The sequence below is a fragment of the Lepidochelys kempii genome, chromosome 11 (genome assembly GCF_965140285.1).
Source record: "Lepidochelys kempii isolate rLepKem1 chromosome 11, rLepKem1.hap1, whole genome shotgun sequence".
NCBI lineage: Eukaryota > Metazoa > Chordata > Testudines > Cheloniidae > Lepidochelys > Lepidochelys kempii.
Genome location: NC_136390.1, coordinates 79,999,020 through 80,015,365, shown reverse-complemented (window position 1 = coordinate 80,015,365; position 16,346 = coordinate 79,999,020). Strand labels below are relative to the sequence as shown.

Sequence of the window (16,346 nt, the reverse complement as noted above, 5' to 3'; positions counted from 1 at the left end):
CAACAGATCAAGACTTTTAGAATGATCCCTTACAAAGCACGTTTTGTACAAAACATATTCTAATTCTATTACTATGGTGAATTTGGGGGTGCCAGGGCCTTGCTTTAGGGTACAGAGTGTCACAGTCTCTTCTAAGCACATTTAAGGATAGCCACAAGTAGCCACCAGTGGTGTGGGCCCATTTGGCTAGCCAAGCCCCTTCAGTCTGGAAACAGGGCTGCAAGTCTCCTAAGATCAGGGGATGAGTTTGTAGAGTTTCTCTTGGATTTTTTGGGAGAAAGGATTAGATGATATCCTTAAACTCCTGGGTAAAGTGTGGTGTGGGGTCTTCTTTGAGTTCTTTATAGTAAGCTGGCCTTGTTAACGTCGCTATCATGGTTGAGGATTTCCAGCCAGTACAGACTGCTGAAAGCTTTTGAGTGAGAAAAACTATTTTGCTTTTAGAACAATTCACCTTGGTAAAGCTTAGGAAATAGCTTGCGTGTTTATGTTTTATTTCTTTTGTAACCAATTCTGACCTTTATGTCTTATCACTTAGAATCTATCTTCCCTTAGTTAATAAATTTGTTTTATCTAAACCAGTGTGTTTTGCTTGAAGTGTTTGGGGAATCTCTACTCATGTTAACAAAGGCTGGTGCATAATCATTTCCTCTGATGAAGTGACGAGCTATTAACGAGCTTGCATTGTTCAGTAGTGTGCTGGACAGTGCAAGATGTACATTTCTTGGGCGCAAGGCTGGGACCAAGAATTTGCAGGTAGCGCCCTATATGTAGTTCATGAGTGGCTGGAAGAGCATTCATGTAACTTGGCTGGAAGTGACTTTACATGTTGGTGGCTTTTCACTGCAGAGCAGTGTAAAAGGCACTCTGGGCTGGAAAATTAAAGGGACACAGCAATTCAACAGTCCAGACTATACCCTGGGCTACATCACAGACATTTAAAAAAAGACACTATTTCAATATAATGAAGGAAGTGCAAGTTCCTTCTTAATGGTGTGTTGTCAAAAGACTCCATCTAGACATGAGAGCACAGATCAGAGAGAAGGATAGCTATTTCTCTGTAGAGACCTTCACTGTTCCCAACTCTTCAGTACTATAAGTCTCATAATATTTAAAGCCCCAGCTACTGGAATCATGTGATTTTGAGAATCTCAGCTTTCATTTTGTAAAAAGAAGCTAAGTTTCTAGCCCTCATGATTGTAGGGAAAAGCGTGAAAATTTGGCCTCTGAAAGCCACATTTTCATTGTTGCTCTCTTAACTGTTTCCATAACAATCTTCCAGCAATGTTCTAGCTCACATTCAATAAATGTGGGGGTGAAAAGAAAACGAGGGAACTTCATGCAGCATAGTTCCGTTATTCCAGACTTCTGATTGTTCTGCAGGGCACATGTCCTCAGTTAAACAAGGAGATATAGCAGGGGTCGGCACAGCCCCGCTCCAACTACTACGTGCTACAATGGCCCCCTCCAGCTCTCCAATGGGAGCTGCGAGGGCAGTGCTTGCGGATGCTGCAGCACACAGAGCTGCCTGGCTGCACCTCCATGTAGGAGCCGGAGAAGGGACATGCCACTGCATCCACGAGCTGCTTGAGGTAAACGCCACTCGGAGCCTGCACCCCGAGCCTCTCCACAAGCCCCAATCCCCATGCCCCAGCCCTCATCCCCCTCCCGCCCTCCGAACCCCTCGGCCCCAGCCTGGAGCACCCTCCTACACCCCAAACTCCTCATCCCCAGCCCAACCCTGGAACCTGCATCCCCACTCCAATTTTGTGAGCATTCATGGCCCGCCATACAATTTCTATTCCCCGATATGGCCCTTGAGCCAAAAAGTTTGCCCACTCCGGGATACAGTGATGTTATGTTAATTTTCTGGACAAAAGTCAGGATAGGCTTCTACGGGCACAAAGCTCTAAAGATTTAGAGCAGGTTGCACAGCGGAGCCAAGAGGCCAGTGAAGAAGCTTGGCAACATGTGACCTCCAGAAGAAGAAGGGGGAATGTCCGGGTTCCAGTAACACAGACACAGGTAACTAACCGCTTTCATGTTCTCTCCACAGGTACCGTTGCGGAGAGTGGACCAGATGATATGTCTGGGGGGAGAAAGCAGAAGGAGACTCTGCTGGTTGGAAGGCATGAGATGCGCTGTCCTGAGATGGGGGGTTCCACGACCACCACTCCCAAGAGAAGGAGGCGGGTGGTGGTGGTCGGGGACTCTCTACTCCGGGGGACTGAGTCATCTATCTGCCGCCCTGACCGGGAAAACCGAGAAGTCTGCTGCTTGCCGGAGGCTAAGATTCGCGATGTGACGGAGAGACTGCCGAGACGCATCAAGCCCTCGGATCGCTACCCCTTCCTGCTTCTCCACGTGGGCACCAATGATACTGCCAAGAATGACCATGAGCGGATCACTGCGGACTACGTGGCTCTGGGAAGAAGGATAAAGGAGTTTGAGGCGCAAGTGGTGTTCTCGTCCATCCTCCCCGTGGAAGGAAAAGGCCTGGGTAGGGACCGTCGAATCGTGGAAGTCAACGAATGGCTACGCAGGTGGTGTCGGAGAGAAGGCTTTGGATTCTTTAACCATGGGATGGTGTTCCATGAAGGAGGAGTGCTGGACAGAGACGAGCTCCACCTTACGAAAAGAGGGAAGAGCATCTTTGCGAGCAGGCTGGCTAACCTAGTGAGGAGGGCTTTAAACTAGGTTCACCGGGGGAAGGAGACCAAAGCCCTGAGGTAAGTGGGAAAGCGGGATACCAGGAGGAAGCACAGATAGGAATGTCTGTGAGGGGAGGGCTCCTGCCTACTGAGAATGAGGGGCAATCAGCAGGTTATCTCAAGTGCTTATATACGAATGCACAAAGCCTTGGAAACAAGCAGGGAGAACTGGAGGTCCTGGTGATGTCAAGGAATTATGACGTGATTGGAATAACAGAGACTTGGTGGGATAACTCACATGACTGGAGTACTGTCCTGGATGGTTATAAACTGTTCAGGAAGGACAGGCAGGGCAGAAAAGGTGGGGGAGTAGCACTGTATGTAAGGGAGCAGTATGACTGCTCAGAGCTCCGGTACGAAACTGCAGAAAAACCTGAGTGTCTCTGGATTAAGTTTAGAAGTGTGAGCAACAAGAGTGATGTTGTGGTGGGAGTCTCCTATAGACCACCGGACCAGGGGGATGAGGTGGATGAGGCTTTCTTCTGGCAGCTCGCCGAAGCTACTAGATCGCACGCCCTGGTTCTCATGGGTGACTTTAATCATCCTGATATCTGCTGGGAGAGCAATACAGCGGTGCATAGACAATCCAGGAAGTTTTTGGAAAGCGTAGGGGACAATTTCCTGGTGCAAGTGCTACAGGAGCCAACTAGGGGGGGAGCTTTTCTTGACCTGCTGCTCACAAACCGGGAAGAATTAGTAGGGGAAGCAAAAGTGGATGGGAATCTGGGAGGCAGTGACCATGAGTTGGTTGAGTTCAGGATCCTGACACAGGGAAGAAAGGTAAGCAGCAGGATACGGACCCTGGACTAAAGAAAAGCAGACTTCGACTCCCTCAGGGAACGGATGGGTAGGATCCCCTGGGGCACTAACATGAAGGGGAAAGGAGTCCAGGAGAGCTGGCTGTATTTCAAGGAATCCCTGTTGAGGTTACAGGGACAAACCATCCTGATGTGTCGAAAGAATAGTAAATATGGCAGGCGACCAACTTGGCTTAATAGTGAAATCCTAGCGGATCTTAAGCATAAAAAAGAAGCTTACAAGAAGTGGAAGGTTGGACATATGACCAGGGAAGAGTATAAAAATATTGCTCGGGCATGTAGGAATGAAATCAGGAGGGCCAAATCGCACCTGGAGCTGCAGCTAGCAAGAGATGTCAAGAGTAACAAGAAGGGTTTCTTCAGGTATGTTGGCAACAAGAAGAAAGCCAAGGAAAGTGTGGGCCCCTTACTGAATGAGGGAGGAAACCTAGTGACAGAGGATGTGGAAAAAGCTAATGTACTCAATGCTTTTTTTGCCTCTCTCTTCACAAACAAGGTCAGCTCCCAGACTGCTGCGCTGGGCATCACAACATGGGGAATAGATGGCCAGCCCTCTGTGGAGAAAGAGGTGGTTAGGGACTATTTAGAAAAGCTGGACGTGCACAAGTCCATGGGGCCGGAGGAGTTGCATCCAAGAGTGCTAAAGGAACTGGCGGCTGTGATTGCAGAGCCATTGGCCATTATCTTTGAAAACTCGTGGCGAACGGGGGAAGTCCCGGATGACTGGAAAAAGGCTAATGTAGTGCCAATCTTTAAAAAAGGGAAGAAGGAGAATCCTGGGAACTACAGGCCAGTCAGCCTCACTTCAGTCCCCGGAAAAATCTTGGAGCAGGTCCTCAAAGAATCAATCCTGAAGCGCTTACATGAGAGGAAAGTGATCAGGAACAGTCAGTATGGATTCACCAAGGGAAGGTCATGCCTGACTAATCTAATCGCCTTCTATGATGAGATTACTGGTTCTGTGGATGAAGGGAAAGCAGTGGATGTATTGTTTCTTGACTTTAGCAAAGCTTTTGACACGGTCTCCCACAGTATTCTTGTCAGCAAGTTAAAGAAGTATGGGCTGGATGAATGCACTATATGGTGGGTAGAAAATTGGCTCGATTGTCGGGCTCAACGGGTAGTGATCAATGGCTCCATGTCTAGTTGGCAGCCGGTGTCAAGTGGAGTGCCCCAGGAGTCGGTCCTGGGGCCGGTTTTGTTCAATATCTTCATAAATGATCTGGAGGATGGTGTGGATTGCACTCTCAGCAAATTTGCGGATGATACTAAACTGGGAGGAGTGGTAGATACGCTGGAGGGCAGGGATAGGATACAGAGGGACCTAGACAAATTGGAGGATTGGGCCAAAAGAAATCTGATGAGGTTCAATAAGGATAAGTGCAGGGTCCTGCACTTAGGACGGAAGAACCCAATGCACAGCTACAGACTAGGGACCGAATGGCTAGGCAGCAGTTCTGCAGAAAAGGACCTAGGGATGACAGTGGACGAGAAGCTGGATATGAGTCAGCAGTGTGCCCTTGTTGCCAAGAAAGCCAATGGCATTTTGGGATGTATAAGTAGGGCATAGCGAGCAGATCGAGGGATATGATCGTCCCCCTCTATTCGACATTGGTGAGGCCTCATCTGGAGTACTGTGTCCAGTTTTGGGCCCCACACTATAAGAAGGATGTGGATAAATTGGAGAGAGTCCAGCGAAGGGCAACGAAAATGATTAGGGGTCTGGAACACATGACTTATGAGGAGAGGCGGAGGGAACTGGGATTGTTTAGTCTGCCGAAGGGAAGAATGAAGGGGGATTTGATAGCTGCTTTCAACTACCTGAGAGGTGGTTCCAGAGAGGATGGTTCTAGACTATTCTCAGTGGTGGAAGAGGACAGGACAAGGAGTAATGGTCTCAAGTTGCAGTGGGGGAGGTTTAGGTTGGATATTAGGAAACACTATTTCACTAGGAGGGTGGTGAAACACTGGAATGCGTTGCCTAGGGAGGTGGTGGAATCTCCTTCCTTAGACGTTTTTAAGGTCAGGCTTGACAAAGCCCTGGCTGGGATGATTTAATTGGGTATGGGTCCTGCTTTTGAGCAGGGGGTTGGACTAGATGACCTCCTGAGGTCCCTTCCAACCCTGATATTCTATGATTATGGTACTACATAAGGAACAGTCACAGAAATGTAGAATTTTGCACCTTGCTTGTTTTTTTTTTTTTAAATATTAGCATATTTAAGAAGTCTGAAAAAGAGATTACTCAGATTTGGTTTAGCAGGCGCCAAACCATTAACTGCACCTGCACCACAAATTACACTCCTTCAGTGAAAAATAGTCCTGTGACTCACGCAGGCAACAAGGTGTGGGCGAAGAGGAGATGGCAGAGGGTGGAAGATGACAGACGAACTCCTCCCTGCACGTACACATTAAACACACAGTCACGATCACTGCACATGAGAGTTGTTGTGTTATTAACACAGAGGGAGAGACCAAGACAGATTTTAACAGAAAATTTCTCTTTCAGCTACACCAGGATATGGTAATAAGAGCCAAAGAAAGAGAGGAGAGCCCTAAAATTCACTCTCTTATTGTACATGTGACACTCCTTCTTAGGCTCTTTCACATCACTGATGCATGAACATTGCCTGCATTGCTTGGAAGAATTTGATAGAACGGTTCATTGTCTGTTGGCTAGAGTCTAGTGACAGACAAATAAACAACATTCTTTGAACGCAGTTGTAAGTTGAAAAGCCAAGCACACAAAAGTTAGTGTTGCTGGCACCCAGTGCCGAGAGGCTGAACAACAGCTTGAGTGGTTTGTTACCCAGTGTGGGGGGCCAAAAACACCTGGGCCTAGTGCAAAAAAGCTTTATTAACACTCATGGTTTTCCATCCCCTTAAGTTACCTAGTGGCCATGCCCCAGTGTCCCCAACATTAGGAAAGCTAAAGTTAATGCTGATGGTGCAATCTTTAATTTAGTGCCCTTGTGCATGTGCATTGTGATACAGTCTTTAATTACATGATCGAATACTATCTTTTCCAGAGGACCCCTGCCTCATTCAGTGCACTGGGTGGATGGGCTCACAGGATAAGAGGCATCTGTTCAATATTTGTTTTTATCCTCATCTCTCAGAGTGTGGTTCCTGCTTCACTCACTGCACACCAACCAAACCCTGGACCGAACACAGAATTATTAATTTCCTTGCGAACTCTATGGTGCTGACTGCTGTATCACCCAAGCCTCACAAACAATAATGAATTATCTGCACAACATTCCTGTGAAATGGTGAGGGTTTTTAAACCAGGGGAACTGACTGGGAAATTTAAAGCCAAAATCCACAAGTGACCATAAACTTCAGGTCCCTCAGGGATCAGGCACCCTTAATTTTTCAGCACACTGGGCATTTTTGTAGCCTGTCTACATTCAAAGCAGGGCACAGAAATTAAACAGCCCAATGAGCCCAGTGGGTAAATATAGAGGGAAACAAACAGAAAGGCCACCGAGAGCCAGTGGCCCTGCCAGGCTGCCGGAGGTGCTAAGCAACCACAACTTCTAATGGAGCGGTTCCCAAAGAGTGGGTCATGACCTCTGCACGGCGATCCCTACTGTGCAGAAGACGCCATTTTGCTCTGCACAGAGTGACCTCGCATGTACAATGTGTGTGAGGTCACTATTCAGGGAGGATGCTATTTTCCTCTACAAAATGGCATCCTCTGCACAGCATGAGCTCACATACACCATACGCATGAGGTCACAGGGTGCAGAGGATGCCTTCTAAACAGCAAAATGGCATCCTCCTTGCGGTGTGACCTCACATTCCGGTGCATGCAAGGTCACACTGTGCGGAGAACACCATTTCGCTCTTCAAAATGGCGTCCTCTGTGCTGTCTGGGGTCCCAGGTGGAAATATGCATTAAAATGGGGTTATGCCAGCAACAAGTTTGGGAACCCCTGTTCTAATGAAGAAAAGGAGGACTTGTGGCACCTTAGAAACTAATCAATTTATTTGAGCATAAGCTTTCATGAGCTACAGCTCACTTCATCGGATGTGTCAAATAAATTTATGCTCAAATAAATGTTAGTCTCTAAGGTGCCACAAGTCCTCCTTTTCTTTTTGCGAATACAGACTGACACGGCTGCTCCTCTGAAACCTGTTCTAATGAGTTCGGGTGAGAGCTCAACACTTCTGAAAACCAGGGCCCAGATGCTTCAAGCTGGGCTCCTGGCCATGCAGAATGCTCCATTAGTGACCACCTGTGCAAGAGGTTTGAAGCTGGGAATGGGCGACAGGGGATGGATCACTTGATGATTCCCTGTTCTGGTCATTTCCTCTGGGGCACCTGGCCCTGGCCATTGTCAGAAGACAGGACACTGGGCTAGATGGACCTTTGGTCTGACCCAGTCTGGCCGCTCTTATGAACGAGTCTGAAGTTTGGTTTAAGAGGTCTGAAGATCAAATGAAATTTTCAAGCTTCTTCCATCCCTAAACCCAACATCCTGCTAGTGCTATTTTCCTTACGAGCTCATCTGTTTTCCTTTGGGACAAAATTCCAATTCTGCTTACCTCAGATAGGACAAAAGTAAGGGCATTTGATCTTGCCCACTGTTCATCTGCAAAGCCCTGCTGGCGAGAAAAATCTTTTTGGTTGTGCTCCAGTGTCTTCTACAGAAATGCTCTTAAGAATACTAATGAATAGAAAGCAATTCACAGTGCCTTCAGTGGTGCAGGAACCCTGTAGCTTCTCACTCTCCTCCATCTACCAATATCTCACAGTCAACATCTCAGACACCTTTCACAAAGCAGCAATGCAGGCCAGATGGACTTGTAAGCAACTAAGATTTATGTAACATCTCAGCTAGTCTCTCTGTTCCATATCTCAGATTCTTACTCTAAGGGCTTGTCTTCACTACGGAGCTAAATCGGCGCTGCTGCAACCGATGCAGGTCTAGTGAAGACACGCTCAATTAATGGGAGAGCAGTCTCCCATCAATTTCTGTACTCCACCTTAACAAGAGACAGAAGCAGTGCTGGTGGGAGAGCATCCCCCGTAAACAGCGTACTGTGGACCCCGTGGTAAGTAGATCCAAGCTACGTCAACTTGAGTTACGCTGCTAACATAACTCAAATTGTGTAGCTTAAATCGACCAGCAGCTGTAGTGAAGACAAGCCCTGACTGTGAGCTTTCAAACATGATCAACAAGAAGTACAAGAAACCAGTTTGCAAAAACACACAAAAAATATAAGCCATGCATACGTCTCTGCCATTCAAGAATATTTAAACACAGGGTTTGAAAAACAGATCCAATCTCATCAGTTTCTCTGTTTGTTGAAACAATACCTGAATGTGCCTCAGAACCTCACCCTCCCACTCCTGTAACAGACCCCTAACCTCTGGCTGAGTTACTGAAGTCCTCAAACCATGGTTTAAAGACTTCAAGTTACAGAGAATCCACCATTTCCACTAGCTTAAGCCTGCAAGTGCCCCGCATCCCAGGCCTTGTTGTCTCATTTTCTCATTCACGGAGATAGGAATAAAAGTATTTTCCTGGAGTATCTCATGGGGATGTTCCAAAATGTTTGTAAACAACTTTAAAGATTAAAAGTGCCAAATGCAATAAACACTCAACAACAGATACTCAAACGGAGTACTTTTTGTTACTTCTCTGAACAAGGCTGAGACTAATACATAATCCCTTAAATCAAAAGCTTTTACACCCTTTTCCTAGACACTCCACTATCGCATCAGGTCAGTGATCAACTATAAAGCAAACAAACAAAAACGAGGCGTCCTTGTGGCACCTTAGAGACTAACAAATTTATTTGGGCATAAGCTTTCGTGGGCTAAAACCCCCTTCAGTCACTATAGACCTCCCAGTGTCGCCCAATCACCCTGGATTGTCTTTCCTGCTTCTCCCAGAATGTGACAAGAGTTCTCCTGAGAGCTCACAACCCAGCATTTAAACAGCAGCAGGCAGGTAAAAAGACACATAAACAAGGAGCAGCGTGTTGGCCACAGAATGGAAGACTGGAGTCTCTGGTGGCCACCAACGTAACTGGTGCCAACAGGAACCATGTGTAGGGATGAAGGGAAAAGCATGTTTCAATTTAATTGAATTTTAATTGAATTTGAATAATTGAGAGATTTAAGTGAGGATGGGGCGGGTTTACAAGTTCTGATGGACAGGGACAGGAGAAAGCAGAGGTGCCTGCAGGAAAATGAGGGGATCAGGGTCAGTGTTATGAGAAGAGCAGAGGTTGGACTTGCAAGGAAGGGCATGGCTGAATGTTGCAGGGAAGACCAGGCATTTGAGCCTGACTTGAAGGAGGCGGGATGTGGAGGAGAGAGGTGATCACACGCAGGCCACGGACCTGGGCCGAGCAGCAGCCTTTGGGAAGGAGATGAGATGGCCAGAGCGGCGAAGGCTCCAGCAAGGAGGACAGGCCACGAACAGGCCAGACAACGGACAGCGAAGGACACGGGCTGAGGCAGGCGCAGGGGGCTCCCACGTGGTGGCAGGACGTGAGGCCAGGCCCAGCAGCCGACACCTGGGTCTCCCGCTGCAGGGTGCTGGGACACAAAGGCTGCCTTGCTGCCAGCGTGGGCCCTGCCAGGCCCCACAGCTCACACGGGCTGTCGGCAAAGGGCTGCACGCGCCAGAGACCCAGCAGGCGTCCAGAGCAGCCACGAGCACGGGAATGCCCTCATCCAGCGCGAGAGCTACGTTGGCACTGTACATGGCCCGCCAGACCACCCCCCCCCCGGCTCGGCCGCCCCACGTAGCACCCCTCCGCCGGCATGGGGCAGCCCGCCCCTCCCTGACCCCCGCCAGTATGGAGCAGCCCGCCCCCCGGCATGGGGCAGCCCGCCCCGCCCCCATGGCGCAGCCTCCCCCGCCCCTCCCCGACCCCCACCCCCGCTGGCATGGGTCAGCCCGCCTCTCCCCAACCCCCACCCCCACCGGCATGGGGCAGCCCGCCCCGCCCCAACCCAACCCCCACCCCCGGCATGGGGCAGCCCGCCCCGCCCCAACCCACACCCCCGCCGGCATGGGGCTGCCCGCGCCTCCCCGACCCCCATCCCCACCCCCCCCGGCATGGGGCAACCCGCCCCGACCCCCGCCCCCATGAGGCAGCCCGCCCCGACCCCCGCCCCCGCCCCCATGGGGCAGCCCGCCCCTCCCTGACCCCCACCGCCGCCGCCGGCATCCCCCGGTCCGCTGCCATGGTACAGCCCACCCCTCCGCTGCTGGCGCAGCCCGCCCCCCCAGCAGAGCACATGGCACGGCCACGCACTAGTACCTCCTCCCGCTCCTCATGCGGGATGGTACCGCCCGTCAGGCTCTGCCCCCCTCCCCGCACACGAGATGGTATCGCCCGGTGCACCCCTTTTACCTTTCCGGGCTCCGCCCTCCAGCCGCTGGTCCCGCCCGCTCCATCGTGGCCGCCCGGCTCCGGGTCCCGCGGGCCCCTCGGCCTCGGGGCCGCCTGGTGCAGCCTCGGACGCTTCGCTTTCCCCACCATGGCCGGGCTGCCGGGGCTCGGCGCGTGTGCGGCGGCTATGGCCCTCCCCGGAACGCGGCGCCGCACAGAGCGTTCCGCCCCCCCAAGGGCCGGGCGGGGCCCGGGTGCTCCCGCCTGGCGATGGGCTGGGGCTGGAGCCGGTCCCGGGTCGGACCCGAGCGGCCCGGCCTGGGGCGCTGGGTGTTGCCCGCTTCCAGCTTTGCGGGCCGCGCCCGGGCTGGAGCCGCTGCGCAGAACAGCGCCAGCCGCTGTTAACTCTGAAGCCTAATGGTGCCAGGTGAAATGCCAGTGACTGATTGGCGGCTGCAGGTTGTAGCCGCTCTCCGGAGAGGTGCCAGGGCAGGCTGCTGCGAGGAGCTGGTTGCTGGCAAGGATGGTGGGGCGGAGAAAATGCAGCCCCGTTCCCATAAAATAATTCCTGCCTATATCCCCCACCCCCAGGGAAAAACTCCTTCCTGAGCCTAAACACGTTGATCACAGGGGCCCTGGGCCAGGAGCCTCACAGCAATTAAACCAACACCAGGTATAGACCAACCTGGTGCTCCGGGAGTAGGGGGAGGCGGAAATAACCTTATAGAATTAGACAAAATACACTTACTGCTAACAGAGAAAAAGCTACATTTCTTTTTTTAGAAACATATTTCTGTGCTCTTTCTCTCTCCAGGGAATTGGGAAAGCAGAAACACTTATACAGCTGTCAAATCAAAACACATTTGTTCTTAGTTTGCCCGCCCCCGGCGAATTTACTTGGCAGCTTGTTGTTTCATAGATAAAGATGGAATATGGAGCACCAATGGTAAGAGATGTGATGGAATGAGCCTCTGTGAAATACCTGTTTTTCTCTCCAATTTAGACCTTCGTTCAGGGGTCCATTTTCAGTGAATCTTAGGACTCTCACCAAAAATACTTTCCCCCATTAATGTTAGTGCAAGTTATCTCCCTTCCCCTTATGAAGAGAGGGGCATTTTGTTTTAGCTGTTGACAAATAAGAGTGAACACTTAGCCAGAAGGCTGTAAGGGTTTGTTCTACTGCAATCTAAGCATGTGTTTCAGGGTGTAATGAACCAATTTACAGAACAGACAAAAGGCATAAATACCCAGCCCACTGGATATCTGTATCTAGGTATGTGTGAGGGTGAAATGAACAGCTTCTTATCTTCCCCCTCCGGAACTAGGGGATGCAACCTCACAAAATATATTTCTTCTGCTTTTCTTTGGGTCTTCCACTGCCAAGTATCTGCCGGCCTATCTCCCCACAGCAGGACTGCATGTAACACTTGATGATGACTCCCTCTGCTGGATCTGCACCAGGGTGGATAAAAATCAATGATCTAAAGAAAATTTAAAAAAAACAAAACAGATTTTTTTTTGATGTAAATCAGATTTTTTTGATAAAATGCTTTGAGGAGAAAAGTTAAAGATGGTTTTAATTAAGACACATTATAGCTCAAAGATATCTCATCATGGAATAGGGATTATAAATTCTAATTCTATAGTATGAAACAATATATTCATGTAATGTTTAAGAAAAGTTTTGTAAATGAGCTCCAATAGTTCATGGATTAGGGACGCAATCCTACAGAGGTCCAGGGGCTTCTGCATAGATTATTTAGGTTAATCTTTCTATCTACCCAATGGGACTCAGTGCTTAGTCTAGAAGATACCATCAGAGGTGGTTAGTTTTGCAGCTCTCAAACTCTGGATTTTTGTCTCCAGAGATAACATGTTTGTTAACAGCAAAAACAGCTAACCTGGTGGCTGAACTTTGTGACTTTGTCCTCACCCATAACTGTTTCACGTTTGGGGACAATGTATACCTTCAAATCAGCGGCACTGCCCTGGGTACCTGCAAGGCCTCAGAGTATGCCAACATTTTTATGGCCGACTTAGAACAACGCTTCCTCAGCTCTCGTCCCCTAATGCCCCTACTCTACTTGAGCTATATTGATGACATCTTCATCATCTGGACCCATGGAAAAGAAGCCCTTGAGGAATTCCACCATGATTTCAACAATTTCCATCCCACCATCAACCTCAGCCTGGACCAGTCCACACAAGAGATCCACTTCCTGGACACTACAGTGCTAATAAGCGATGGTCACATAAACACCACCCTATACCAGAAACCTATTGACCGCTATGCCTACTTACATGCCTCCAGCTTTCATCCAGACCACACCACACGATCCATTGTCTACAGTCAAGCTCTATGATACAACCGCATTTGCTCCAACCTCTCAGACAGAGACAAATACCTATAAGATCTCTATCAAGCGTTCTTACAACTACAATACCCACCTACTGAAGTGAAGAAACAGATTGACAGAGCCAGAAGAGTACCCAGAAGTTACCTACTACTGGACAGGCCCAACAAAGAAAATAACAGAACGCCACTAACCGTCACCTTCAGCCCCCAACTAAAACCTCTCCAACGAATCATCAAGGATTTACAACCTATCCTGAAGGACGACCCATCACTCTCACAGATCTTGGGAAACAGGCCAGTCCCTGCTTACAGACAGCCCCCCAACTTGAACCAAATACCAACAACCACACACCACACAACAGAACCACTAACCCAGGAACCTATCCTTGCAACAAAGCCCGTTGCCAGCTGTGCCCACATATCTCTATTCAGGGGACACCATCATAGGGCCTAATCACATCAGTCACACTATCAGAGGCTCATTCACTTGCACATCTACCAATGTGATATATGCCATCATGTGCCAGCAATGCCCCTCTGCCATGTATTGGCCAAACCAGACAGTCTCTACGTAAAAGAATAAATGGACACAAATCAGACGTCAAGAATTATAACATTCATAAAGCAGTCGGAGAACACTTCAATCTCTTTGGTCACTCAATTGTGACCTAAAAGTGGCAATTCTTCAACAAAAAACTTCAAAAACCGACTCCAATGAGAGACTGCTGAATTGGAATTAATTTACAAACTGGATACAATTAACTTAGGCTTGAATAAAGACTGGGAGTGGATGGGTCATTACACAAAGTAAAACTATTTCCCCATGTTTATTCCCACCCCACCCCCCCCCGGCTGTTCCTCAGACGTTCTTGTCAACTGCTGGAAATGGCCCACCTTGATCATCACTACAAAAGGTTCCCCCCGCCGCTCTCCTGCTGGTAATAGCTCACCTTACCTGATCACTCTTGTTACAGTGTGTATGGTAACACCCATCATTTCATGGTCTCTGTGTATATAAATCTCCCCACTGTGGCGGTTCAATACAAGACAGGACACGGCTTTAGGCAAGCAAGCAGGCTGGTCTGCTGACGGGATCTCCCCTGTCAGCTTTTCCACCTCTCTTTTATTTCTCTCCCCCCTGCGCATTACATACTCTGACCGCAAAAGGCATGAACAAAAGGAAATAATATGACTTTGATTAATATTCTTATTTACCAGCCTCTATCTACTACAATCTTTGTTCTCAGGCCTTGAGCCTAGGCCAAGGAAGCTTCCCACGGTTGATGTCCTTATTTTGACTTCCCAAATGGTCCATGTTTTCATGGTCCATGTCCTTGGACAGAGCAGAGCAATGTGTGCATTGCTCCTACACAACGGTCAGGGTGTGCCCTGACTGTTCCCATGTGCATGAACGCTACATGAACTCTTCATCCCCCCTTTTTTTTGTTATTTGTGCTTGGCCATCTCATGGTAGCCATCAATTTGCTTTTGCAAGCGATTTAACTCCCAGACTGACAAGGACATAACTCGGGGAGCCTGCCAGGGCGGGTCTCTACAAAGCCTTAGCAAAGAGGGAATACATTGTATACAGCAACAGCAAAATATAAGCCCAACAATTACAAACACAGCATAACCGAAAAGTTGTCGCAGCCATCCTAGAGAGGGCAGCCATCCTGTAAGCCAATTCCAAAAGCCCTCAAACCCCAGATCCTGGCGTATGTGTGCCGTAAGATTGGCCAATTCGGCCAGTCTAGTTTCGATGGAGCGACTATTATCAGTTAAATTAAAACAACACATATGCCGAAACGTGGAACAGCCTAGATGGTGTTTCAAGAGCAGGAAATCAATGGCTGCTCTGTTATCTAAAATTGCATCCCTTAATTCGTGCTGCTCTGTGTTAAGTAGGGCAATTGCCTGGGATGTTGTATTAATTGCCTTTGCCGCAAAGCATGCCAGGTTATTTAAAGTTCTGGCTGTATAAGTGGCAAGCCCGGGAACTCCAACAATAGAGGCCGCTAAGGCGGTATACTCAGCGCGGCTAAAAAGATCAACATCTGCAACACAGTCTTCTGAAAGGGGTACACCTCTTTTACTGCGCTTTTGGCCGGCAAAAGGCAGAATGAGTGTCATTCTGCTGAGGCAGCAAAGTGTGCCATCGCTTAAATTTGCGGGAATGTAACTAAAGGTGCGTGAGCCGCAGGTATAAAACCACCCTGATGGTAGGATGATATGGCCATAATTGTACGAAACATTCACAGCGTGGGAACAATTTAAAAGGGGTTGAGAAATTTGCCGACAGCCCAAGGGCACCTTTGTACTAGTGCAGTTAACCACACGCGCACAGGTGACATTGTTGGCCCCGGCCGGGTACGGTGTGTGGAGGGATATGGCCGTGTGAGGCAAGGTATAGTTGACAGGGCCCCAATTAGCCATGCCAGAGTACTGGGAAGAGAGATTCGCGTAAGCAGCGAGCATCGTCTCATTCCCAGTTTCCTCAGGGTGATGACATACTGGAATAAGGCATGTACCTAACAATTCTCCGGCTGCTACAGAATTAGATAAACAAAAGTGGGTAACATTTGCTATTGAAGCCAATCTTTCCCATAGGTTATATGTCATTCGGGCCCGTAATGGAGAAAGCGCTTCCGAGCCAACCCCTACAGGAAATAGCAGGCACAAAAAGCATACAATCAATACAGAATTAGCAGTAATTTGGGCAAGAATTGCCACAAACAAGGTCTCAGGAGTCTCTGGCTGTTGGTTTGCTGCCAGTCGTCGTTGAGCCACAGCGACCAATGCTTTTACTGCTCCCCATGTCACGGGCTGGCTTGGGACGCTACGCCTCTTACTTTTTCATCCCTTCGCTGTCGACCCGGGAGGCACCGCGCTCTCCTCCAGGGTCAGCTGAAACTCCGGTATGGGTGTTTTCCTGGTGCCACGCCATGCTGCTTCAGTGCCAGTTGCACACACCGGGCCAGAACCCACAACGGTCCTGCAGGGAGAGACACAGCAGCATATCCCCAACCCCAAGTGATTAGAGGTACTGGGCCCAGCCATTGCGGATCGGGCAGCTGACGGTAATAGACACGCGGTCTTTCCAGT

The 16,346-nt window shown here is 49.2% G+C and overlaps 1 protein-coding gene across 1 annotated transcript in view; it reads right to left on the bottom strand.

Annotated features, from left to right (window-relative positions):
• The window catches only part of SLX9 (SLX9 ribosome biogenesis factor), a 112,835-nt gene extending 101,742 nt beyond the window's left edge, over positions 1 to 11,093 (bottom strand). The window contains exon 1 of the mRNA XM_073306966.2: positions 10,910 to 11,093. Within this exon, the coding sequence (XP_073163067.2) occupies positions 10,910 to 11,038 (129 nt within the window). The 5' untranslated portion in view covers positions 11,039 to 11,093. The remainder of the gene's footprint in view (positions 1 to 10,909) is intronic.
• Positions 11,094 to 16,346: the final 5,253 nt, after the last annotated feature.